The 27,947-nt window shown below is 40.8% G+C and overlaps 1 protein-coding gene across 1 annotated transcript; it reads right to left on the reverse strand.

Moving 5' to 3' along the window:
• On the reverse strand, nt 1–27,860 carry grk5l (G protein-coupled receptor kinase 5 like). The gene is made up of 16 exons (XM_086313757.1): nt 27,338–27,860; nt 10,776–10,871; nt 10,536–10,648; nt 4,796–4,873; nt 4,413–4,510; nt 4,176–4,268; nt 2,478–2,541; nt 2,244–2,384; nt 1,977–2,167; nt 1,781–1,818; nt 1,500–1,589; nt 1,209–1,417; nt 986–1,123; nt 576–713; nt 333–464; nt 1–245 (listed from the first exon to the last, which is right to left on the reverse strand). Exons 1-16 carry the CDS (start codon nt 27,387–27,389, stop codon nt 162–164), a joined length of 1,755 nt encoding a protein of 584 aa, XP_086169883.1. The 5' UTR covers nt 27,390–27,860; the 3' UTR covers nt 1–161.
• Nucleotides 27,861–27,947: the final 87 nt, after the last annotated feature.

Here is a 27,947-nt window from a genome sequence, read left to right on the forward strand (position 1 = left end):
GCCATCAAGGCTTTTTAGACCGGCTGTTGCTCAGGCCCCAGCAGTGGACCAGTCAGCAGGAGGGAAGCCCTCGGTAGCTCCTTCCCTTTGCACGGTATATGTGTGTGTGTGTATGTGTTCTGTGTTTGTGTATGTGGGGCGCCCACACAGACACGATGCCACTAGGGGGCAGAGTTGGACATGGAGTCCACAGAGTTTACGCTGGAAGACTGCACACGGCTGTTGGAAATGGACACCTCTGGGTGCTGCGGCAGAAAAAGAGAGATAGATTTGCGTGGGTTAATCGAAATTGGCTTTGCCTGCTTTCCAAATGCGCCTGTCCGTTCACTTACATGCCTCCTGAAGATCCTGTCCAGCAGGCTGCGTCGAGGTGGCTCTGGCGGCTGGTTCCAGTCCAAATCTGGAGATCTCATTCCATGTGGCCCAAACACATTCAAATCTCTGAAACACTCGGTTTCTATCATCTGGATAAGATGAGAATAAGAAGCAGAAAGAGGAAAATGTGTGAGCTTTCCCAGCAAGTTGCGAGAAGCGCACTGAGCGTTTAAAATGCCGTATGACATGAACGCGCTTACCTCATTCTGCCACGGGATGGAAACGCTGCCTGTAGAGAATTTGGAGTAGAAGTCATTGTCTGTTTGGTCCAAATTGACTCCCTTGACTGTGGAGAACTGCTCTATGTCCAAAACATCCTTACAGTACACTGCCCGAGGCTGAGAGAGGGCAATGACCATGAAAAAGATTGGGTTGAAGGGAAAAACAGAAAACAAGTTTATCTTAATAGATAATTTATCATCATGGAATTTTGGTTGCCGTTTCTGATTTTTTATTTTATTTTTTATGCTGGCTATTTTTGAATATTTCCACTGATATAACAAACTTAAAAAAAATGTCCTTACTGACGCAGGGAGTGTCAGTAAGGATACTTGGTTTTAGCAGTGAGTTTGATTTAAACCTCCAGTGCAGAATAATATCAACAACTCACATCAGGCACAAAGGGAGGCTCCACCATTCCAGCCTCCATCCTCTTGAAGTTGATGTTTTTGAAGAACGAGTGGGCCTTGACGCCTGCTGCTCCATCCGCCTTGCACCCCAGCCTCTGCTTAGGGTCTTTGGTGAGCAGCTGGGTGAAGTAGAAGCAGAGATGAATCACTCAATTGTTCATCATTCATCTCTCGCTATACAAACATCTCTCCATCAAGCCTCACCATTCTACAGATGGCCTTGGTGTCCTCTGTAAACTTGTCGTTGTACTCCTCCTCTTCGTCCTGCACCCTCCTCTCCACTTCCTCCCGTTTCACTCGCTCTTTGCGGGCGCGGAAGGGCGATCGCCCGGCGGTCATCTCGTAAATGAGGCAACCCAGTCCCCACCAATCAGGACTCATGGCGTACTTTTCGTTATTTATCACCTCCGGAGCTGTAGACCCAAGGGAGAAACTTAATGAAACTTGCACATTTTACCCTTCTCCTTTAAAAATGTTGACTACAGTGCTTCTTACCCATGTAGCCTACTGTCCCCACTCTGCCTCTAATGAGTTCTCCATCAGGCACTTTGATAGCCAGCCCCAAGTCAGAAATGCGAATGTGTCCTGCAACACAGAGTGTTAGTGAGGTGAGGTGAGGTAAGGTAGAACTGCTGATGTTATCCACATGTACCTGACAGGATCTTTGTGCACAACTAGCTGGCTGTAATTTATCATAAGATAAATGTGCAATTTAACATGCAAAATGCTGCATCGCAATATTTACGAATAAGAACTGCTGAAACTTCAAGACTCACCGTTGTCATCTAATAGGATATTCTCAGGTTTCAAATCCCTAAAGATGACACAGCATGCAAGTGTGTTAAAGCATAAAGTATCAGTTCACAACACACATTATTAAACAAAATGTTTTAAAAAACATTAACATTCAAAGGCTTTTCTCTTCTGACTGAATTACACCTTAAAATGCATTTAAGACTGTGTGAGATTTACCTGTAGACGATCGATTCCCTGTGCAAATGCTCGAGACCGCAGCAGATTTGAGCAGCGTAAAACTGGACCCTGTCTTTGTCGAAGCCAGGCGTGCCCATGTTGTAGATGTGAAACTTCAGGTCGCCGCCGTTCATGATGGTCAGCACCAGACACAGGGCGTCTTTGGTCTCATACGCGTACGCTAAGCTCACCTGGTTGAGGACAACAGTCATGCAGAAGCCGCAAGGCATCAACGCTGCACTTTATTCCTCTTAATTTTCTACTTACGACAAATCTACTGTTGACTTTCTCTAAAATCTGCTTCTCGTTGAGAGCCATGGACTCTCCTTTCCTCTTCTTTATCCTCTTCTTCTCAAGCTTCTTGCAGGCGTACATCTTCCCCGTTGCTCGAACCTGGCAGGCACATACCTGTGGATTAAAGACACCGTGTTATCTCACATTTCACTGTGAAATGGCAATACTTTTAATGTCAACATCAAAATTTATCTCCGGGTCTCTCACCTCTCCAAATCCCCCCTTTCCCAGCACTCGGTACTGTCTGAACGTGTCCTTAGTGATTGGTTGCCTGGAAAAACACAGGCACAGCAAAACCCATTAACAGATGTTCATAGTATTGATTAAGACAGGCATTATGTGCAGAACTCAATACCATCCTGAGTCTGTTTCCTGTATAGATGATGGAACCTCTTGTACATAATTTCACTTTCCAGACACGGATACAATCAAGGCTGCTCTGAAAGCCTGCTGTTTACTCCCAACTGCTGTTTATTTACATGCTATCTGCATAAAATATTATACTGTTTAGAATGAGGTGTAATTCTATCCAAGTCATTTCTTATCTGGAAAATTTACCTTCTTAACTTTTTAAATTATGGTTGCTGGGGCTGTCATGACATCTGACTTTCATTTCATGATTATCACAGAAAGTTCTAGATACAATATTATTGCAATATCATTGTATTCAATTCATGTCTCATTTTATTCACTGTGAAATGACTTTAAAGAAAAAAAATAACAACCCCAAAACCCAAAAGGTTGGGATTGTGTGCAAAATGTAAATAAAAACAGAATGCCACCACTTGGAATTTGGATAAAGCCATATTTTATTCACAACAGAACACAGAAAACCTATTTGATGGTTAAAATGGAGAAAAAAATGGAGCTCGTTTTCAATTTTACTGCAGCAACACGTCATTTTGCAACTAATTAGGTGATGTGGCAACAGGCCAGTAATATGATTGGGTATAAAAAGAGCATCAGTTTCTCAGTAAGTATATATAGGCAGAGGTTCGTTTTTTTTGACGATGCTGTTCCCTCATCAGACAATATTCCTCTCTAAAAAGTCCAGCAGCTGCTCTCCTCAACTCCTGAACGTTACAGGCTGTTGTTAAAAGAAGAGGGGGTGCTACACAGTGGTGAACACGGCCCTGTGCCAACTACATCAACATCAAAAGGAGCCAATAATTTTTCAGTTACATTCAGTTAGAGTTTTTCATTATTTGATATAATTTCTGTGTTCTATTGTCAATAAATTATGGATGGGATTTGCTAATAATTTAGTTTTATTTAGATTTTACACAGGATCCCAACTTTTTCCGAATGGTTGCTGCAAAAATACAAAGTCCATGAGGGGTGATGACACAGTTATTTCCCAGACTATCAAATGTCCATTACTAACATAATAGTGATATTTCGTTTGCAAATATCACAGTTATAGTCAATACAGACTTTGCATAATGCGGACTTTACTTATGTTGGGTTTTTCCTTATTTACCTGTCGCTGGAGTCTATGTTTGTCTCTTTTTAGGTTGTTTCTTTGACTCACTGAATCTTTACCACAACGTGATCTGGAGAACAGACAGCGGCTAATTTTTGTTTTAAAACTGTCAAACTCCACGCCAAAAATAATCAGACAAAAGAAGCACTGAATGAATGTGAGCTTATTTACCGTTATACACATCAACTTTTATCTCGACTTTAATTTTAACCTTGCTGTATTTATAGGGCAGTGATCTTTACTAGTCATTTTACAAATAAATGATATGTAATCCATATTATCTTGATTACTGATTATTCCCCACATTCACATCCCTGACTACAACTACTAAATTACATTTTATAAATGTCTGCATTCAGAATTTCAATGTGGTTTTTTTTCACAGATAAGAAATGGATATAAGCAAACAAAACCCAGCCAACCTCTCCAGCATCTTCCACTGTAGAAAGCGGTCAAAGTACATGCTGTTCTGGTAGTCTGCAAACGGAGCTCCACTCAGGTAGTCATGGACAGCCCTGGTGCAGCGCAAAAAAATAAAAAAAAAATAAAAAAAATCAGTTACCAAAACGCACGTTGTGGGATGAAAATGCAGAGACAAGGCAGAGACAAATTAGAGAGAGTCCTGCAAACAGGTGAGTGTGAATGAATGAGGAACTCACTTGCGGCAGTTGCTGAAGATCTCCTTACATGGACTCAGCTCGAGGTTCTCTCTGCACTGGTCTGCAAAAACCTCCGCTATGTCTACACGCTGAGGTGACTACATCAACACATGTAAACAGTAGCACACATACAGGAATGCGTCACTCTTTATTACACACACTACAAATTAAAGAGATAACATAAACGCCTGATCTAATTGACGATGAAGTAACAATACATTGACTTTTTAATGCGTACACTTGATTACTAAACCCATGCGGGCATCTTGGCGAACTTTAATTCTGCCGTCTGCTTGTCTGCTTACAAAGTTTTCTTTTGAAGCAAAGTGTGAAAAAAAAGAAGGCTCGAAAATTTTTAAAATGCATCAAATGAGGAAACTTACATTTTCTGATAGAAAGGCCTTGATGATCTGGCACCCTCTGCTTTTTCTTTTTTCATCAGGTGTTACCTCGTAGTCTTCCTAAACAAGAGAACAACTCAGTGTTGTTAACAAAACTCCTGTTATAGATTTGTGTTACATACTTTTATAGATGTGACAAAAGTATTAACGTGCACTTGATCGTCTGCAGTCAAGTAGTTATTTATCAGTGCCAATTTCAAACAAGGCAACTTATGTAATGAATATTTTCTAGACTATAAACAGTGGCATTTACATCACTTGATCAATTATTGGCTAATTTCAAAGTTCAGATGTAAAAGATGATGTTTAGTTTGTTGTGAAATTGTGAAACATTTCTTTAGACTTCTATAGATCTCAAATCTACAACAACAGACAGTATTTAGTAATGCAATGATTTATTGGATGGGGTGTTGTGAAACTGTCTTTCAATCTGACCTTTTATTAATTACTTCACTGACATTTGTAACAGCTTGATTGTTGACTTTCTGTAGCAGCAAACCATGACTACATGTTTTATTAACCACAAAGTCCCAGTGGACTTGGAAGACACCCACTATTCTTTTGCAGTTGTTGAATAACAGAATTTATTGGAATGAAAATAATAACTTCTCCCTTCCAGTCAAGCCAAGTCAAACCGGTTTTTTATCTCAAGCATCCCAAATCCCCAATTTACATCGACGAGATCTATAATCTGCGCAGGAGATTTGTTTAAAACAAGGAAATAAATTTCCCCTCAAACAAGTGCAGGAGGAAATGATGATAATAGAAAAACTAAACACAACTAAAGTGTTTTATAATCGTTCAACCAGAGAAAGTCAGCTGTGATAAATGACATGTTACTAAAATCCTTTTAAATTACACTGACGATGATTTAGAACTCGGACTAGAAGGCATTCAAACTGGATGCATAACTCCAATAGTGGAAAAAAAAAAAAGCCCCCCCAAAAAACCAAATGTCTCTCGAATTTTTCCTGCTTTTTTCCTTTGAAAGACGAAACAGCTGCTGTGCGGTTACAGAAACACACACCTCTCACTCTCTGTATATCTGTGTTTCCCTGTCACTCTCACATAAACATATGCTGCTCTTGGCTCCGTGTTTGCACACATGCAGCTGATGACACTAACAGGTTGGGTCGTTACGCGGCGGACACACTGGACTTCTCGCAGGGGCAGTGACATGAAAAGCTCGCTGACGCATTTGGAAGCCGGCACTTTTAACCTCTCAAAAGCGGGAGGGGGAGGGCAACATGGCATCCATGCGGCATGCTGGCATGGCTGTTTCTATTAGTGGGCTTTTTCCAACATGGCCCTGTGTTGCCTGGCAACCACACAGTAAACACGGTGGGATTCCTTGAGGTCCTGCAGTGTCACAGTGTGTCACACCAGCGTCACCAGCTTTCCACTACAACACACATCAACGTATATATGATATGCACCGCGGAAGCACACATGAGCTCGAAGCTTAAGGAAAAAACTGGCTTTAAAAAACCACAGCATCACAGACACTACAGAATGAAACACGAAGAAGCCAACACTGTACGTAAACATGTAAGATTATGACTAAAAGTCACAGAGAACGAGAGAGAGCGCTGTGACTGCTGCCAAGTGTTGATTAACTGAGGCTTTGTTATCAGAGGTTTCAGAGAAACACACACACAGTAAATAAGCTGTCTGACTCCCACCGCTTGCTGGAGGAGCAGGAAAAGGGGGGAGGGGGGTTCAGCCAAAGGGGAAAGAAGACGCCTCCTTGGCCTTTTGGAAGCAGAGTAGATCCAACACATACAAACACCTTCTCATGATGTAAGAGGAACCATTGGAACCACTTAAGTTGCACACACCGAAAAAACACATGCACAAACACTCCCTCCTCCTTTTGAACCGCTGTGCTCATACTTTCACACGGCTTACACGTTTAAAAAAAACCATACATAAAAGAACAACAATTACTGTAAATTGTAGATTACACTAATTACTGCACACTAGATTACACAATAACACTGTCTAGTAAACCTCATACCAGCAATGGACTGCAATGTTGTTTAATCACTTGTAATACAACCACCTGCCTGGTTGTAAACACCCTCAGACCTGAGTAATTGTCAAATGGGGTTCATAAAGCTGAGTTTGTCACATGGACTGTAGAATTAGCTCCAACACGTGTTTGGCTTGAGTGTAAGTGCTTTCCCCCTACACAGAGTGGGGGTGGCATGGAGGGGGTGATGGTCACTTTTAGGGCTGGGCGGTTAAAAGTGGGCAGAAAAGTGGAGAGACGGGGGTGCGCCGGGACTGGAAGGGGCTGGCGAGGGAAACAATGCGTCCTTTCTGCCCGTCACATGTCCGCTAAGATATTCTGGGCATAGATAGATAAAGACTTAAATGTGTCATGTGGGAGGTATTTTGTCTAGACGTGGACATGGGGTGGTAGGAGGCAAAAAGCTGGATAGATTGGGGATCTGGATGGTTGAATAATCACTACTCCATTTAATTGTGTCCTCTTGCTGTGTGACCCAGCAACACCGGCGTTTTTGCAGCCTGCCCTCTAATCAGAGTGAGTACACTAAAAAAGTTGATGAGTGTGTTTCCAGGACTGCATTTATCCAGCAATAAACACAATTTTTTTTCCTCCAGATACTCGCATCTGAGAACATGCTATCCATTACATAATTGATCACACGCAGGTTACAATAAAAGGGAACTGTACAACTTAACATTTTTAGTCTTTTATTTTAGATGAGCCTTTAATTCCATGCAAAAGAATTAAATAAAGGGTGGCGACCAGAAATAACCATTGATTTTTTGGGCTGAAAGATGAATTCAAAATTATAGGTGATTATTTACTTGTAATGACGATTTGTAAGCACAAATCGTCATTACAAGATGATATAAAGTCGAAGTGCAAACTACTTCTCTCAAAACGTCACCTATAAAGTAGATGTAATATAATGCCTTTGAAATCCTTTCATGTTTAATAGAGATCTTCTAGGAAGAGAGTGGAATCTGACATTTTCCAGCATTCCTGACCATGTCCGGTGATACACAGCATGTGGACAGGGTTGCAGGCAAATAGTCAGGTACACACTGTTAGCCGCATGTCGTTAGCGTGAAAGCTCCACTTCCTGTGAGCGGTTATAAAGAGTTTGCCAAAGTAAACTGCAGGAGGACCACAACTAAATTCTAACAAACCTAAACAGAAACTTACCCAGCTGAGCTTGGACATTTTAAAGAAGCTAACAAAATAAAAATGGCTATCCAGCAATCCAGAGCTCAAAGCTAGCCACAAGCTAGCAGCCTCAGCATGAGCAAAAGATTAAAGAAGTTACTGGGAAGATTATAGAGACAAGTGAAAAAGGGAAAAAGGTCATTCTCCTGTTATTTGGTGAAGTTAAAAACACAGAATTATATGAGCAACTGACAGTGGTTTTGTTGCACCTGCTTTTGTTTGGCAAGGTAAAATATATCAGGTAAAGGTGGATGTACAATAGGGGTGGGGGGAAAAATCGATACTGTGTAGTATCGTGATATTTTGTTTGCTAATAATGTATCGATACAGGGACAGCAGAAATCGATATTTTGTTACAAAAAAAGTTTTTGTGGACTGGAACATGCTCTGACTTCAGAGCATGTTGATCCTTTTTCTGAGCAAGAATCCTGACACTGTCCAAATGTGTTTAACTTTTTTTTTGGCAGCAATAAACATGACAGTTTACTTATTTTAATTTAAGATAAGTTTTATTTTAATTAAGTTTAAAACTTTTTTATTTAATGTAAAATTATATTTTGTTTTAATTTACTTTCAAATTCTTCAGTTGCTGAAGGGGCTGCATAGTTTTCATAAATTGCATAGTTCAGAATAGCTATAATTGTACCAGATGGTTGCATTCAGTTAAGTTGGACTAGACTGTAATACAAACCGTTCAGTTTGTCAACAATAAAACTGAATGAAATGAGAGAAAGACTGAGTGTGAGACTTTGATATTAGATAAAATGAATATTGATAAGATTTACCTTTATGTACAGAATCTGAATATCGCAACATTTTTTTAAAAATTGCAATAATATCATATCGTACGTTAAGTATTGTGATAATATCGTATCGTGGGATGTATGGTGATTCCCACCTCTAATGTACAACATCTGATTTTTGTTTATTTGTACATCTGTCCAGTAGCAGAGCACTTTACTTTCAGTTGTTTCAGTTTAAGATGATGCTGCAGCTTACCGTGGATTGGGTTATATTGTAAAGTTCAATGATTTCTTCACACTTTCTTCACAATATTGCAATCCGTGCATTTGTAGTTTATGTTTCTGAAAACTTTGTTTTACCTTTACCCATGAAAAGGATGTGACTGATTAGTTTGTCAAATCTAAAATGATCTGAAATGCAGAGACACTTTTCTTATTCTACTCTAATATGAGCTTCCACAAGACTGACTTTTAAGGGCCGGAGTGGATTATTCAAATGTAATTTCATGAAATAACGTAGCACACTAACATTTCACATTATGCTGTTTATTCAGTTCTGTGCAAATTCACACTTTTGAAAAGTTTAAAACTTGCTGTTTGAGAATCCCTCTAGTAAGCACTCCACTCCTAGAAAACTCAAACACCAAAATCATTATTAACATCCTCTGTAGGTGTCATGATGCGTGCTTCTGCCTGGGAAAAAAACAACCAAACAAAACTTGGATTTAACTAGGCAAATAAGTAAGAGCCCTCCATTGGACAACTACAGTTGCCAATGTGTTTCAGCTGGCTACAGGCTGTTTAACCCTAACTGCTGTAGTGGGTAGCTTCTCATTCCTTAAACAGCCTTGTTGGAAGACATGGTATTCCATGGTCATGGTAAAGATGTTACACTGTCTCAGAAGGGCTAAATTATTGGTCTGCATCTAGCAAAAAAAACAACTAACAACTGTAACTATTAAAACTGTTTTAATAAGTTTCATTAAAACTTGGTGAACCATCATCTCATAGAAAGAAATGTGGTCAAAAAAAAAAAAAAATCATGACAATTTTGGTGAAATAAAATGACAACAAATCAAAAGCAAAAATCACAGCTATTTCTGACTGTAAAAGTAAAAGTATTTCCACTGAACTAAACAACTGTGTAGCCTAAAGAAAACCACTTATGAGTGAGGCTAAACAGACAGAAAGATCGGAGTAACGGAAAAAGGTCACACGGTCTGATGAATGATTCAATGTGATGGGCAAATCACGATGAGATGAACCCATAATGCCTAGTGCCTACCATACTACCCTGTAGGGAGCAGTGTTATGATCTGGGGAAGCACTGCTGCTACACGAGCAAGGTGCTTGTGGGTTCAAACCTGCCAACTAGCTGGAGCCTTTCTGTGTGGAGTTTATCAGTATTAATGCTTAACATTTTAAAAAAGGGTATAAAAAAATATTTCTAGGTGGGATCCTAGTGTTGGAATTCAACTGTATCAATGCAATGACACTGGATGTGTAAGTCAAAGCTTTAAATTGTGTTTCAAAGACACTCTGTGCAGCGGTAAGATGACAAAAACAACAAAAGTACACGTCAGACTAAAATCCTGTTGCGATAAGGTTCAGTTACAATCACTGGTTGAAGGTTGGTGTGATCTGTCACAAGGAGTTGATGGTTGACTTTTCTATTCCTTAGTTTAAAAAAAAAAAATGATATTTTTAATGCAAATATAAAAAAGGGGTCGATGTAAGTCGTGTGTGCGTGCATGTTTACCATCGCATCCAGCAGCTGGATGCATCGCTGGAGTTTCGGTCTGGTCTCGCAGAAAAGACGGAAGAGAAGTCGTCCGATAGGCTGTTTCTCACAGATGCTGAAATATTCCCTGTCTGCAAAAGAAAAACAAACAAACAAACAAAAAAAAAACATAAAATGAACACAGACTTTAAATCGCAGCCTTTCCAACAAACAGTCAAACACACTCTCTTTAGATGAAGGAAGTGCACAAACACGTACCGATGCTGTTTCCCAGTTCAGTACACTGGCTTATATGGGGAAAACGAAGGATCTCCTTCCATTTTTTGCTCCTTCCTTTCCTTTTCCCTCCTCCACCTGTGGTGACAGGTAAAACAAGAGGTAAAAATGTTCAACTGAAAGAAATTAATAAAGTTGTCCACATTTATTTTCGTCAGTGAGGAGAAAATGAAGGCCCAATGGCTAAAAGAGAGGGGGGTTGTGTGTGGGCTCTCCCCTGAATGAAATCATAGTCTCAGTGTGTATATATAATTCATAGATTACGTCTCACTTCCTCCGTAACGCTCTCCTCTCTCCACTGACTTTCTTGCTCACTTTTCATGTGAGTGGCTTCACTGGAAGTGGAACAGTGTGTGTGTGTTTAATATGAGTGTGTGTGTTTTTGTGTCCACACAGACAGAAAGCCCATTCTGACCGGCTCAGTTCCCATCAGAACCCAGACTGGATTCCACTGCACTGAATAATCATGCATCAGCTTCCTGCAGCTACGTAACACCATCACGAACAAAAACCACTTAGATCTACATCGCCTACTTAGATTTCTGAAGAAATTTTACTGTGCAGTCATCGACGGAGCTGATTATTTTGCCTCTTAACTTTGACCGCTTTCCCATTATTCATCAAAGCCATGTCTAAATCACCTTTGGCGTTTTCTCACAGTATCCACCAGATGCGATTAAACGCAACTTTTAACCTCGTACTTCTACCACAGCCTGCTTTGCCCTTACACCATGTTCGTCTCAAAGTTATTTTTTTTAATATGTTACGACTGCTCTAATGAAATGACAGGGATTTCCTTTAACCGCTCTGTGCAGTGGAAATTTGCTGCAAGCAGCTCACCCAATGTGAGAGGCATTGAGAGCAATGACAAGCAGACATCTTTAAGTAATAACCCAGGAATGCGAGAGGCCCTACGTCATTGTGGAGGCTCTGAGTGAAAGCTTTTAGCAGTTTTCCCATCAATCCTGCTGCATTACTGTCTCATCCTTTCCTCCTGCTCTGCAGTCTGTTTTGCGTCTCACTGTTGCCTTTGTAATATTATATAATTTACTTGCCAAGAAAATTAAATTGCACTCAACAAGGGGAAGATTAGTCTCAAATTAGCATGTTTTGGTGTGATATTAGACCATAGCTGGGAAACTTTCTTCCCCAGAAAGCCATAAACTGACTAAGATAAAGTAAGCCAACGGTCAAACAAGTGAACCATAGCAGACTTAGTGCTGACTGCTGAATTACGTTACACATGAATGTTGGTATAGACAGAACATGCATACATACATACATCACTGACTAAGGAAATGTTTACTCTATATTTACTATATGTAATATTTAATCTAACAGCAAATACATTATCTTATACATGAATACATTCATTCATGTTTTTGTCACTCTCTCTGCAAGATCATAAAAGTGTGCTACAATGTCTGATACTGAAATATCGTGCACCCAGAATGGATGTTCTGCTCTATATTAGTGCGCAAAAGTCTTAATCCACGCCTCAGTTCTTTTCCATTTTGCTGGGAAAACAGGAAATAGATGCAGTCATCTGCTGAAACATTTGCAAATATATATGGAAACACAGCATATAATTACTGTACCATTCTTCTTTCCCTTAAGATGGATCAACTGAGGGACAACATACATCTCTCGGGTCCTGTATGAGGTCTACTCAAATTTTTCACATGACTTTCAGATACTCTCCACGTAGGCCTGCTACTTTTTCCCCCTCCGCTTGTCTGGTTTCCTCAGGTTTTTAAGGACACTCTGCACAACATGCTGAGATATGAAGTTTTGAGCTCATAGGTTTTTGGGAACCACTTTGTTGGTGGAAAAATTTATGCCTGTCAGACTGTGTAACCTTTCATAACTTTTAACTATTTTTTGTTGTGAAGCTCTTTGTGACATTTATCTTAAAATGTGCTCTATGAATATTTAAAAAACAAAACAAAAACGTATTTACTTAATTTACTTACTTTTCACATATTGAACTAAAGAAATGGGAACAAATTATATGTTTTTGTGACAGGCTGCTGATAACAAAGAGTCTAAAGACTCAATTCCAGATTTGTTCTTTGCTAAATTGTCTGTTGTGTGTATGGACAACAGGTACAATTTTACAGCATGAATGATTCATAGGTCAGTGTTAAGTGGCTTAAGAAAAATGATCAGGCTCAAAGACTGGACTAAAAATGATTAACAAAGCAGCCCATGTTGAAAGAAACACTTTGAAAGACCTTCAGAAAGCCTGGAGAACTATTGCTTAAGACCAGTTTCCAGTTTTTAAAAAATGACAACAAAATATGAAGAAATGAGGGGTGGCTCAAGACTTTTGCATGGTACGGGTTATTTTGCCCACATAGTACAAAAGCCTCATTTTACACACTTATGCTTATTATTCACTTACCAAGTATGACCCTCGTGTGTCATACTTTCAGGATTACATTGCAACAGCCAGCCATAACCATACATTATACAGGCACAAAGGGATTTAATTAGAGATCATTTCCATCATTACAAGCTGACATAACATTTTTGAACAGATGATTTCACAGCAAAGTATACAAAAGTATTTCAATCCACTTCTTACATATTTGAGTCATAAAAAGTTTTACAGGGTTGTACTGACTCTTATTAGAACTGCAGTATTTTTCTTTTTAGGAGGAGGGGTGTTAAAGATAAGGGACCCTACGTCAGCAAAGCTCACATACGGTATTCAGAATGATACTCGTATCACCAAAGACAAACACGAAGCATGAATGTATTAATAACCCGAATAAAAATATCCCCAAAGACAATCATTAACTTCGAGCACCTGCGCCTCATTAACATTACTGTAGACGAAACTATGCTATAAACAGGCGCACTTCCTTATTTGATCGCTTCTGTAAACAGCTCATATGTAAACTTATGCTCCCCACACAAAAATACAGTGTGTTGCTGTGTGCTCCAGTTTTTGAATCTCCTTTAATGAAAACATGACATCTGCCAAAAAGGCAAAAGAATACAGCGAATGAAGAAGGTCATTCCCCATGGGAGGGACGCCATGCTAAAAATGTATGCACTTGTGCTAGTGTGAGGCATTTGTGGATACAAGCGTCCAGCCAAATGGCATAAATTTCCTGTGAAGGGTCAACGCCATGTCAAATAATTGTACCAAACATGGGTGCTCCACCCAGGCATTCAACTTCTACACAATGCTGAGACAACCACAAATAATGCAGTTCCTTCTTTTTCTTTCTGTGTCCTGTTTTCTTTGCCTCTCATTGCTCTCCAAGCCTATTTATTTTTCATTCTTTCTCCCTCCCCGCCTCCCCCCTTTCCTGCTTTTTGGAACTCCTGGCATCATCTTCTGCTCTTCTGCTGTTTCCCTGTGATCCAGTATCTTTTTCCCTTTTCTTCTGACACACTGCTGAAGATTTCCTGTCATCACCACATCACTGTCACCAAGTTTGCTGCCAGCCAATCACTGACCTCATTTGCTGTTTCAAGTCTATCAACCCCCTTTTGTTTTAGGACTTTTTTTTAAGGACGTCTACAGCTCCTTGGCCATAAAAATAGAACAGTGCTATAGATTAGTGGTTTGCCTCCTTTTTGGGCTTTTCTACGTGTGGTCTCTTGTCACGCTGTTCATGTTATTTTTATAACCCCTCGATTTCTCTCATTCATCACTGCAAATAAAGCTGCTCGAAAGCATATTTATAATTCGTCCCACTGTAACATTCGAGGCCCATGTGGTGCAAAGACCAGAACACAGAGCACACCCAAACACTCCCACAAACATGCAAATACAACGAATCAATTATTCCTCATCTGAATGTAACAACAAATAAAGTTCTGTTTAGCCTTAGTGCCCTTTGGCTTCTTTTGTCTGTTGGCTCAAGAAAGCACAGCCTAACAGAGGTTAAAAAAATTGTCTGACACGTTGCTGTTACACGGCTTTACGAAATGTTCTGGCAGGATTTGAGGAAAGTTTACAACAGTATTAGATATACAAAGATGAAAGCAAGTGCTAACTTTTTGAAATCATGTTTTGAAGAAGAGAAAAACATTCACATGTTTCGTTTTACGTCCAGATTTGTAACTCTAGGTTCCTGTTTAACAAAACTTGGCTCTTAAAAGTATGAATATCCTCGTAAATATCCTCCATAAACCATCTTGTTCACGGCTGTCTGTTTATTTCTTTCGCTATTAAAGAGTTCTCACTCTTATGTGGTCTGTCAGTTACACACGAGCTGAAATATGTGCTGTGGCGTGGATTTGCTGCACACAGGAACTTGTCCGTCTAATTTGTTCCATGTGGGCAGTGTGGTCGCCACCCTTTATTTATGCTCATGTTTAGGAGCTCTGACATCATCAAGGCATGTCAAGTAAAGCAAAAAGAAGGTCAGAGACAAAACGTCAACCGTCTGGCGTAACACCAGGGGGTTACCCGAACCCCAAACATCTGTGTGTGTGTGTGTGTGTGTGTGTGTGTGTGTGTGTGTGTGTGTGTGTGTGTGTGTGCACGCACAATGTCACTACTGTGACCTCTCTCTAGTGTTGTCCTCATGCTCAATTTAATCAACTCGTGGCAATCCTGCAGGCCCCATCCATCCACACCTTCGAAAACAACCCTGCTTAGATTTGAGGTTATACGCACAAAGTGCTGACACTCAAAAGAACCCAAGCCATTAACATCTAGTGCCTGACACACACACACACACGTGCACACACATAATCTCCGAGGTCTCGAACACCTCCACTTACAATCTCACTCCAAACATGAAGCTAGATGTGCTGTGGACAACCAGCTGAAACCACATCCTGACTGTCACACTGTGCATCTGGCATATATGCAATAACATCTGCAACAGAATGTGATGTTAAGAGCACGAGCGTGAGCAGAGCCGAGCGTTCTGAATATGTGCTATTTTCTACACCTACACTGTGTAAAAAAGTGTGCAAGATTTGAGTAGGTTTCAGTGACTCTTCACTCTCATCTCCTGGCTGCACTGACCCTCTTTGTTCACAAACAACTCACTATCCCTTTCTGATTATCTAACTCTCGCTTATTCCCACATCACCTCCTTTGTCTGATCTGTTAAATGTCGGCCTCGCGGTTGAGTCATACTGTGGTGGTCAGCGAGTTACAAATACATTGTGGCCGACCAGCACCAGACTATGATGCAAATGCCTTTGTTCCCCTCGGTCCATCCCTCCCGGCACATCCAACCGTTCGGTGATCGGGATTTATTTGCATGAGAGCTCCAGGTAAGGGCCAATGGTCTTGTGCATGCAAAACACAAGTGGTAAACACCCAGCAAGCATATTATTGAAGGAAGACGGGAGCTTTGCATTTGCAAAACATCCTCTTTGTGCTTCTTCGGGCGCTGTAAAGTGATTCGTAGCAATATATGGGTTTGCTTTATCACGGGAAATGTGATTAAATCGTACTAGATATCTATCTGCTGCAAAGACAGAAGAGGAGCAAAGAGAACAAAAAACATACCTTGGCACACTGCTTTTGTGTGAATGTTGCTCCTATATATGCAGTATAAACAGGAATGTAGACGTAAATAAAGGTTTAAGGTACTACACTGCATACCAGTTTATTAAAAATATAAGCATATATGCATGCGCATGCCTATCAGGTCAAGCCAGCAGCACTGAAAGCAAACCAAAACAAGATGTGAAAGACTCATTATTGAAGCTTTAATCCACATATTAAAAGTGTGTGTGTGTGTGTGTGTGTGTGTGTGTGTGTGTGTGTGTGTGTGTGTGTGTGTGTGTGTGTGTGTGTGTGTGTGTGTGTGTGTATGCCACAGGAAGGCAGGGGAAACACTGCCCAGACCTGAGCAGCAGGGGTGGACTATAGCAGGAAGACGGTCTTTGTTGGTCTGTTCCACCATGATGTCATGTCGGTGCCTCTGTTCTTATTACCATCCTAAATGAGCTCCCGTGTCCACATATATCACAATAATAACAACTGGATGGTCCGCCTGTAACATCTGCTGAAATGCTCAAAGCAAACATTGATGACGTGCACCTTTTTACCTGGCAACACACTCGGCTTCTTTTGGCTGCTGTGAGGGTCACATGTTGAACCGCTTAATGAGGGGTCATAAACTCAAAATCAGTCATAGACAATAAAACAGAGATCTTATCAGCAACAGTATTGGCGTTCTATTCAGCTGTGTCCCAACAACCTAGCGAGCTGTGTGCTGAAAACAACAACCAAATCTAGCTTGACCTAAGGAAGTAGCTGCATTCGACACGCGTTTAAGATTGAGACATAAATTCCAGGTTTAACCTTTTGCCAACAGCTACTTTTGCACAAAGAGTTGAGGGGAAAAAAAACACACACAACACTGCCCATTTCCCCGTCTTTATGTCCTTGTAAACATTACTGCTATTAATAGAGACCAGCCCAAGGGCAGCAGCAATGTGTTAATACAAACTGAGGTGGTCAAACCAGTCCATGACCTCAGAGCTAGGGCGCTGTGGCAGTTGTCACTAGAGAAGCGGCGCCTGTTAAAGTTCATGTGTTCACGAGCAAAACAGCCACGGTGTAGGAAGACACTCAGTGTCAAAACTTGCATGCAAGGACAGAAATCTGACAAGCGCAGCAGAAGGCAGGGTACATATCCTGTCTGGGAACAGTCAGGTGCCACAAGTTTCCTGTTCTATAAATATATAAAGTATGGAATGTGACGGGGGGGAGCACGAAAAAACCCTGAAATTATATAACCCACCGTGCTGTCCGATCAAAGGACCACACACAGCGCAGGGCACGCTGGGTAATACTTGCTGTTTGCTCATCCATAAAGATCCAAGAGGACAGAGCATAGTCCACATGAAGCTAGCTGTAACAGGATGCTCCTGTGCTCTGACGAGGTATTATAGCATCTGTTTACCTCGATAAATGTTTTGGTAGTGTGAACAGTGTCGCGATACAGTCCTACATCTCTACGAGGAATGATTTTTAGCTTATTCAGAGTGAAAATCAGCAGTTAAGTGAGCAAACACTGAGGAAAGTGCTTGAAAGGCACAGAGCCGACTCATCAGTGAGATAGAACTCATGGGGCACCGTGGACTGACATTACTGGGTGGGTGCTTTCTTTCCTTCTGCATGAAACACACAGTCTCTTCATAAAGATATTTGTTCCTTGTCCTGCTCCTGTGATGTCCTGCCACGAAAACATGCCTCGATTGAAAAAAAAAAAAAAAGAGTCTTTAAAATCTGCTTTGGCCTTAAATGAGCCAAACTCCTTAATGAACTCTTTCAACCTCATTTATAACTCTCTGGAGCTTTACTCAAGATTTATGTTTTTACAAATATACAAATAAATTAGCTGATTTTACTCTAATGCACTCTAAAGAATCCCCGTGTCATAGGTTCCTATAAATAACAATATGTTATGTATAAATACAAAGCCACACCTCATTTCTTAATATTTTGCTGCCATGCAGCCAGATTGTTTTGTATTGTTTTTTAAAGTGGTCTTGAGCAATAGTTCTCCGGGCTTTCATTGGACACTGGATGCCTTTTCACTCCAGTCCTTCTACCTGACCATTTTTGTTTGTTTGTTAAGCCACTGACCTATGAATCATTCAAGCATAATAAAGGCAACTAACTCAAGGGACGAACCAGTGTTGTGTCCTTGTGTCCACACATAACAGACAACTTTGCAAAGAACCAGTTTTAAATTGCAGTCACTTTCTTACTAGCAGCCTATACACACATCATTTGCTCCCATGTCTTTAATTTAATCTGGGAAAAATGCCAAAATACTATTTTGACACCAACAAACTGATTCCTAAAAGGCTACTAGTGGGAAACCTGGCATGGTGTGCCGTGTGTCCTTAAAAATTATAAAGAAACTGGACAAGTCAAGAAAGAAGTGTTAGCACAGATCCATCTGCTGTTCAGAGACATTGATCAGTGAGTCTCTGCAGCCATCCGTAAAACACAGTGGAGGCTCTGTCATGGTTTGGAGTTGCATTTGGAGATTTTGTCAAAATTGATTAGATTACGAATGTAGAACAGTACTGTTAGATTTTGATCTATCATGCACTCCCATCTGGAAAGCATCTGATTGGCAACAGCTTCAGCATGTCAATAATTTCAAACATGCTGCCAATGCAGTAAAAACATGGATCAGTCATGATCGGCCTCCACAGAGCCCGGACCTCAACATCCTCACCGACATCCAAAAACATGTTTTAATAAATCCCTGTGCCTTTTTTTCCCCAATTTTGTTTGGATCCGAAGGCTGGATCAGCACTTTTTTACAGTTGTGTATTTCCTCAAACATAAAAGATCCCTCATTTCTTCTTTATGTTTAGTTGTCCTGACATTAAAGGAAATAAACAGCCTCATTTAACATCATGTAGGTTCTGAGTGTGTTTGCATTGACGTATACAGTCTGGCATTTAGCTCTTCATCCAGCAGGACATATCAGAGAGAAAGGTTCAGAAGTTACTGTATAGATTATTGGATTAATGCACATCAAAAATTCATCAGCTGTTCCATTAAAGCAATATGGCAGCAGTGCAGAGCGCAGGAAGCACATGGAGACACGATGAAACAGTACTTAAGTAATCACCTGTGTGTCTGAGAGGCTTCTGACTGCATTCCTGGAGTACTTTAATGACAAGCGCTTAAAATTCACATTTTTTCCTCCATCCACTTTCACTCGGCTTACCGAGTCTACTTTTACTTTAGAAAATCATCTCCGGTATTTCCCAGAATTCCACTCGACAACCCCTGGAGAACAGGCGTGAACTTGTTGCATCCAGCTGAGTTACGTATACTGTATGTGTGGGTAGAGGCAGCAATAACAATAGAGATAGTAGGAGCCAGAGAGCTGAATTTTTTTCTACTCAAGAAAAAATGAGTCACACTCCTACTCAAAACACAGCGAGCCTTGTGGCGTGTTGTCGGTGGAGATATGGGTATCTCTGCTTCGTCTTTGCTTTATAATCTCAGTGCAAAACTGCTGTTAGAGAATGAAGAGCCAATAAAGGAACCCCTATCCTTGAATTTACAAAAAACAAACTTAAACAGCAAAAACGTTCCAATAATATTAATTGAAATGGCGTGAACTGTACATGCAGGGTCATATATAATACCCCAAATGTAAATGAAGACATGCCATGCAAGCAGCTCTGCCAGGCTAACAGCGATCTAACTGTGGGTATGTCTGGGAATTTACAGACAAATGAAAATGAAAAAAACAAATGAAAAATTCCTCCTTTAAAATACCTAATGTATCATATTTGACACATGAGGTTTTGTGAGTTGTTGTGACTACATCATCAGTGTGATTTTCACCCCTTAGAAAAACCTGGATAAACTGAGCAATGCATTTTAAAGTAATAAATTACAAAATAATTATATTAATATGCTGGATGTAGCAAATATTGTATAAATTAAGACTCATATATTTATTTATTTATTTAGGACAGTGCATGTTAATGAACATAAATGTAAAAAAAAATTACATGAATGTAAACATACCAGATTATAGCCAAGGGCTAATTTCCATCTGTTGTCCTTAAGCATAAAAATAGACATAATAATTCATAAAAATTCATCATTCATTCATAATAAAAACTCCATCACCAAACTTACACATACACACCATTCTGTTCCCAAATAAAACATTAAAACTATACAACTTATACATGATCACACACATATGCAAATGGATATTTAATTACTTTTAAAATATTGTCATATGGTTTAGTTAATACTCAATTTAAACAATTGTCTTGTGGTTCAGGCTTTCAAGGGTTCAAATCTGCACACCTGGAGGGCAACAAAAAGTTTTCGAAAGATTTCAAAGAGCTCAAAAAATCACGATTCCCAGCCTGGCACGGCACTAAAGAATAACTAGAGTCAGCAGGCTCCATCTTATGAGGACCGAGAATTTTTTCAAGCTATCTGTAATATACTTTTAACAACATTAGCAGTGATCTCACTTCCAGAAAACACATGATGAGATTCAATGGGATAGTCGGGCATTGCCAGTGTGGTCCCATCCATGTCGTATTCAAATGAATCACCTTTTGTTAATAACACCATAAACAGTCCTGCATGTATACGCAATATATTCTTTTCAGGTCCTCTTTTAAAAAAAAATCTTTTACTTCTTTCCTGTCAGGAGGACCCGATGAGGAAATGAGACGCTGGTTTCCCTCCAATAAGAGTCTCTACTAAATAAAAGCTGACAGTTTTATTCCTCGGTTCCGTCCTTTCAGACAGGTCCTGAGAGAGGAGCACTCCAGGCAAATGTTTTTGTTTATATGAAAACGGGGCAGGAAGTGCGTAACAGAGACTACAGAGTCTGCAATATAGTGCTCATACTCAGATTACCATTAGCTGGCAGGTGCAAACAACAAAGATCAGTGTTGTGCATTTGATAGTGGAGGGTGCAGCTCATTTCACTACATTTTGCAAGTTGTAACGACAGCAGCTGGACTTGCTTAGGTTTGCTGTTCTATGGAACGCTGAAGCACCCGCCCCCGACATCCCTCCAACCTCCTCTCCCACACACACAACCCTCTGTAAATCTCTTGCAAAGACAATAGGCTAACTGTAACTCTCCTAGCAGCAATGACTAATCAGTTCTTATCAGCCAGTAATCTATGTAGAAATAAAATGTCTTCTTAAAAGAACAACTGCAGCAAAAAAACATAAAAAATGTGTAGGGCTGGTTTCAAACGCAATATGCTCCAATCAGAGCTTAGTGCAGGCTGAATCCGGGACTCGGACAAACTTTTGGAGACTTCCAGATATTTAAGACACAGCCATGTTGAGTTAATAATCAAAATAATCAGCGACTGTATATTTAGGGCAATGCAATTTCATACCTGGAATGGTAATTTACACTATATTTTTCTGCTGCTATTATTACTATGCAATATAGTCATTTTTCCTAATATATACAACAGTTTTTTTCTAAAAGCAGTGAATACACACAAATGTCTCTTATATTCTTACGTGTACATATCCTAGATTCCTTTTTTATACCTTTAGATTTATATTGTACAGTCTGACGGTGAGTAAATGCACAGAAATTTCGTTGTGATGTGCACTAAACTGGATGACACTTAAGTGGCTATTCTATTCTTTTCTATTCTATATCTATCTACACACGCTGTAAATGCTTATTTTTGGTTTAGTTAAGACGATTGTTCTAATGTTTCTTTTTGTAGATTCATTGAGTAAATCTAAATAAAAAGAAGCAATTTTTTGGTGTTTGCCTAAAAATGTCACAAAAGATTAAATAATTATGTAAATAGCTGATAATTGTAAATGGTCTGTTGTGGTCCTAAGGACCCCAAAGCGCTTTACACAATCATCCACCCATTCACACACTCACACACTGGTGATGGCAAGCTACAGTGTAGCCACAGCCACCTTGGGGCGCACTGACAGAGGCGAGGCTGCCGGACACTGACCAGTAGGCAGTTATACTGGCAATTATACGGTAAATTCTAGTGTATTCTAGGGTAATTACCACTGATGATCAGTAGGTAAATATAGTAAATGTACAGCTGAAACACTAAGAAAAAAGAAAAGGTATTACTAACTTTAACTATGATGTATTTGTGACTGTGTTTGCTTTGTAATAAGTCATGTATAATTAGGTACTGTGTAAAAAAGGAGGTCCTCTGACAGACGTCCATTCGAATTACAGTTGTAAATATCCAAATTTTGTCCAACCCAAATTTAACTGTGTACTATCTAGGAATGAAAACAGTACATTCCAATGAACTGCTTTTTTGTTATGTTGTTTTTCATGGTTATACTTCCTTACAAAAACGTTTCAAACATTTACATTTTTGACAAGGGACTTTTTTTATACTTAGGTTGAAAAATAACATCAGCACATCTGGTAACACTCTTCAGGAAGTTTTGTTTCGCAATCTACTCAGTAAAGCTGTTTTCACACGTGAAATCTAGAAAATTTGAGGTGAATCATGTTTGTCTACTCACTTATGCACAAGCATGATCTATTTTAACCTGCTTATCAAAGTAGGGTCGTGGGAGGGGGCTGGAGCCTATCCCAGCTGACACTGGGCAAGAGGCACAGTACACCACAATCACACACCAGTCCATCACAGGCCTAACACCGACAAACGACAACACACTCTCTCACATCCACACCTGCAGCCAATTGAGAATGGCCTGTTAACCTAACAAGCGTGTCTCTCAACAGCGGGAGGAAGCCAGAGTACCCGGAGAACCCACACAGGCATATGGGAGAACATGTAAACTCCACACGGAAAGCTCCCAGCTGGCTGACAGTTTCAAACCAGAACCTGTCTTGGAGAGAGGTGACATTGCTAACCACTGCACCCCTATGCTGCCCTCAATGGCTGCCCTCTCACTACTATAATAACCTGTTTTAGTTATGCGAGGAAGCCGTCTCAGCAGAATGACAAGCGCTTACTAGCCGTGTTTAATGTGCGTTTGCATATGTACATACACCTCGTTTGGGTAATGTTTCGAAAAGTTACCAGTAACCTGAAACTGTGCAATTGCTTGCACTATTATCATGTTCATAACCTTTGCAATAAAACATGCCATCGCCTATTTAACCACAACAAAGTAACTCAGTAAAAAGATGACAATCTACCTAGTGACTAAGCTGAAACTGGACTGTAAAAGTTTTCCATGGTATTACTTCGCTGTCTTGTCTCAGATGGTGATAGACTGTCCCCTTTTCTATGCAACCAGCATGAACTTGCACCACAGCATGCATGAGATCACACATGAATTTATTGTAAAAGTCAAGTAATGTCGTGGAAAAACTGGGGCTTGTTTTTACTGCAGTTGGGTCGGTAAAGAAATGAGTTTTTCTTCATATTTCAGCTGTAGTTTCTCTGGGTTTACGTAGTAGCTGTTCCTCAGTTATTACCAATGGTAACTTCATAACAATACAAAACATTTACCAGTTCAATTAAGAGGCTACAGAAAGGAGGCTTACTGAGAATTCAGTTCAGTGATGATTAAATAATAAATCCTCGCCTGCTGTATTTCTATCACTTTTAGTCGTCCACAGCACCTCAGCTGCTTTTATTTTTTATATAACGGGAGTTTTACTTATGTAACTACAACATTCAAAAAAACGCTGCAGCTCGAATGAGAAAGCCCACAGGCAGCGGAGTGGAATTCTGTCTAGTCGCCCAAACTAAATGCCCGGGCTCTGTTACCACAATTCAAGAAAGGCATCTGGATGCAGCAATGCAGTTTTTCCCCTGCTCTCATTCACTTAAACAACCGATGACGTTCACTCGCCTGGCTTGGAATCTGCGACTGCTGCCAGCAAGAGTTGTGAATGGGGAGGCAGGCAGACAGAGGCTTGTGAACACACACACACACAATAAGCAAAGGGTCTACTGCACCGATGCTGCTCGCGTCACAGTGGCTAAGTTCAGGTTACATTTAAACAAAGGAATTTGCCCCACACCCCTCATCGGCTATCGCACACATAAGTCTACAGTATGTTCTGATATTATACCTGCTCGCTCGCTCTGACTGTATGTCAGCTATATGTATAACATTAAAGGCCACAGTGTAACAGATCCCACTGAAACAAAGAGCCCTGTCAGGCCTAAGTGCCTTTGATCTTTTTGATCTGTTGTAAAGCCCCAATTTCCTCAGCTGACAAACTCACACAGACATCACAGCTTTTAAGGCCAGCGCACCAGCGTTTCCCCCTGCTGCTCTGACACAGTAAGCAGTGCTGTCGCTGTCAGATGATACTCAGATGACCATCGAAGTGTTTCATTTCACCGCATACTCATCATCCATAAAGTATCTTCCGCAGAGACCGGAGAGGAGCTCTACAGGAAGATGGAGCTCGGATGGCAGTAGCCCACTCAGTTTGTTATGTAACAATCAATTTGATTAAATAGCTTATGGGCTGCATCAAACTGATAGCGTATTATACCACTGAGCTTTATGTAAGACAGCGGTCACTTAACAAAATGGTCCAATATGGTCAGAACCCCTCTCTTTAAAAAAAAGAAAAAAAATTCTTCTTGTGGAAATCAAGTTAGGTTTTTTACTGTGATTAAACGGAGCACTCTTTTGATTAGAAATCCTCCATTTCTAAAGTGTTTCCAATCTTCCAGCTAATTACTAATCTCAAAATTATCTCTGAATACTCATAAGCGACGATGAGCTTTCACCAAACTTGGCGGCAAATGCCAGACCAGCACCGTCAGAGCAGCCATCGCTGACACTGAAGAGTCAAAGAGCAACCAGAGGCTGGCACGAGGCCTGTTTTGCCACTCTTGGCCCGGGGATATCAATAGCTTTCTTATTTCTCCTCTTTTCTCCAACTTGCACAGTTTTACTGATCTGGGAGGTGTGAGGATGCTGGCATAAACAAGCCAAAGACTGCAGTGTAAACTGGGCCTTCCTGTTGTCCGTAGCTGGAGAAGTTTAGACAGAGGATGCTTGCCTCTCAGTTCAGGCATGGCTGGAGATATGCTCGCATAAACAAACAGGAAAAAACACTCTTCACTTTGCTCCACTCGCATTCTCTCGGCTGTTGCTAGTGCATGATCTAAAATGAGTCTCTGTGTGTACAGTACAGTGCCTTGCTTAAATGTATGCATGCACAGAAAGCAGCAGCATTAACAGCAGCAGACATGAATGTGCATAGCCTTTGGCACTGCATCACGTAATACAAAACCTCTAATGATTTAGACCATTAGAGGATACAACCAATATTGCAACCTGTGAAATTGTTCAGTGTGTGCACTGCACACTCCAATTCAACTGTTGAATCAGTCCCACACAGCTACATTTATAGAGGCATTGATCAAGCTGCTGAGAAAGTCGTGCTTCAGCTATTAACTCAAAGATCCATCTCATCCAATAATTGTATAAGGCCTTATTCTCTCCTCCACACACACGCGCACACACAGTCAGGGCAGATGCACACCATTGGAGCAGCTGGGACAAGCGAGATCTGTCATGGGTCATTAACTGCTCTTATTAATTCATGAAGCTTGATTCACTCAGCCCAGTCGTGTTCTGCTGCCATAAAACAAACGTCCAGTCCAACCCACGGGCGAAGGCATTCTTCGTGTGGATTTTGACAGCATGTCGCCATCCTGGTTCATTTTATTACTCTATTAGTGCCTATGAAACACTTCCAGCTCTATGTGCAGGAAGCCCATTTATTTTAAAAACGTGCCAACGTTGTAACACGCGTGGAAGGAGCTGCGAGAGAACCAAAGTCTTTTCCTGCGTCATCTTGCAACTCTGCAGAGGCTTTTGCCACATCAAACTATGAGCTTCCCTGCAACCGGACCTGTGTACACTTGCACTTGTACATACACCGAGTCATTTTAAACTGAAGCAAAAGATTTGATGCATTTACAGAAAGACAGAAAACTGTTGCAACCAGTTCCAAAAAACAAAACAAAACAAAAAAGAATAATCATGACAATAAAGTGGGATGAGTGTGAGTGGTGGTTTTTAAACCCTGCTGATTGAAAACAGGTTTGGGATTACTGAGGAGAATTCAAAGGGCATCCCAAAGGAACCCAGGTACACTCAGGACAAAATGTAATCTGTTTTCATTTTGTTTAAGTTTCTGGACATTACCCAGACTGAATAAGGGAAAAGGATGGCTATTTCTCTCAGGATTTATCTTGCTGTTTAAAGCTGCACAACCAAAACACTCCCTAATTTTGGCTTATGAGGCGAAACCTAATGAATTTTGTTTTGTAACTTCCCACAGGCCCCAAACCTGAAATAAAAGTGCCCACATGATCCCAACGACCAAAACGGTCAATGCATCACACAGTGCGCGGCGTTTACCTCCAGGCCTTCCTCGTGCCCTCAGCGCAACCCTGTCTTCCTCAGAATGAACTATTAATGACACCGTGCGCCTTCATATTTCAGACCGTGCTGTCGGGCTGCAACTGGCCTTTTCAGACATTTGACTCTTTCTACACAGATAAGCAGAGTCCGTCTCTCCGCAGGGGCCCTTTACACAGATTTCAACACCAGTCACGTCATCGGATCACCTTTCAAATGTCAGACAGCCTAAGCTCATTTTATTCCCCCTCTAGAAAGGAGTTATTCCCCGTGTCAGTGTTTGCTCCAGCATGCATAACGTTGCGAAAGAGCCGCTTTCATATGCACAGACAACGAAAGCGGATGTGGGAGGCAGACCACCCTCCCATCCTCCCTCCCCTGCCGCCCCCGTCCCCCAACATATATATATTTTTATATATATATTTAAGGGGGGGGGGGGGGGGGGGGCATACAATCTGTCAAAATGTGCAAGGATTTTGGTTGACTCGAGTCTATCACTGATTACAAGACGAGCAGTTTCGCGGTGTTCCGTTGATGTTGTCTGCACTGTCTGCACAGCACCCCCTCCCGATTTTTTTTCTGTTGCATCTTTAGGATTTACCTGCCGTAATGAGCCACACAGTCTGCAGGCTGCCGTCATCCTTACGATTATTTTTTTTCTGCACAGCTCAAAATATGACAAAAGCAGGCCCGCTTACTATTTGTGTCAACTTACCCTCTCTGGCTTTTAGCAGTACAGTGTTGGCTACTATGTTCTCCAGCTCCATCAAAAAGAAAAAAAAAGAGAAAAAGAAAAAAAATCCTAAACGTAGAGGTTTCTCGGCACACAAACGTCTGCGGCGAATACAGCGTCCTTCAGCTCTGTGCGATGCGTTTCTTTTTCTTCACTCCTGGTGACTATCCAAGTAAAATTCACTCATATCAAAGTCGTAAAGGATAAAACAGGATGTCATAAATTTGCTTGCAGTGTAAGCTGGGCATGGTTCTTGTTGTGGGCTGGAAGTGCGGCGCTGCATTTCTACTCCAATCCCCCCAAAACCATTCCATGCGTAATTTGGGTAGGAAATCTCCCCGACGCATAAAATAATTATTTCTGGAAGATCCGATGTCTGCAAACCGGGTTCTTTCGGCGGCGGATCCTTAACAAGGGTACACTAGGATACCGCCAGCTTTACCTTACAACAGCAGCAGCAGGGGTTGGCTGAGTGCACGAGAGAGGACATCAGCGGGCCCCCTCCTCCCCTGTTGGTACGTAATCAAAATAGGCTGGGCCTCTCAGTTAAGCGGCGTCACACAGTGAGCCTCTACCAGAAGTTAGGCCACGA

Source organism: Aulonocara sp. 'chitande type north' Nkhata Bay, linkage group LG12 (assembly GCF_057382095.1).
Source record: "Aulonocara sp. 'chitande type north' Nkhata Bay isolate Kocher_YH1m ecotype deep benthic linkage group LG12, A_spYH_male_GT1.1, whole genome shotgun sequence".
Classification (NCBI taxonomy): Eukaryota; Metazoa; Chordata; class Actinopteri; order Cichliformes; family Cichlidae; genus Aulonocara; species Aulonocara sp. 'chitande type north' Nkhata Bay.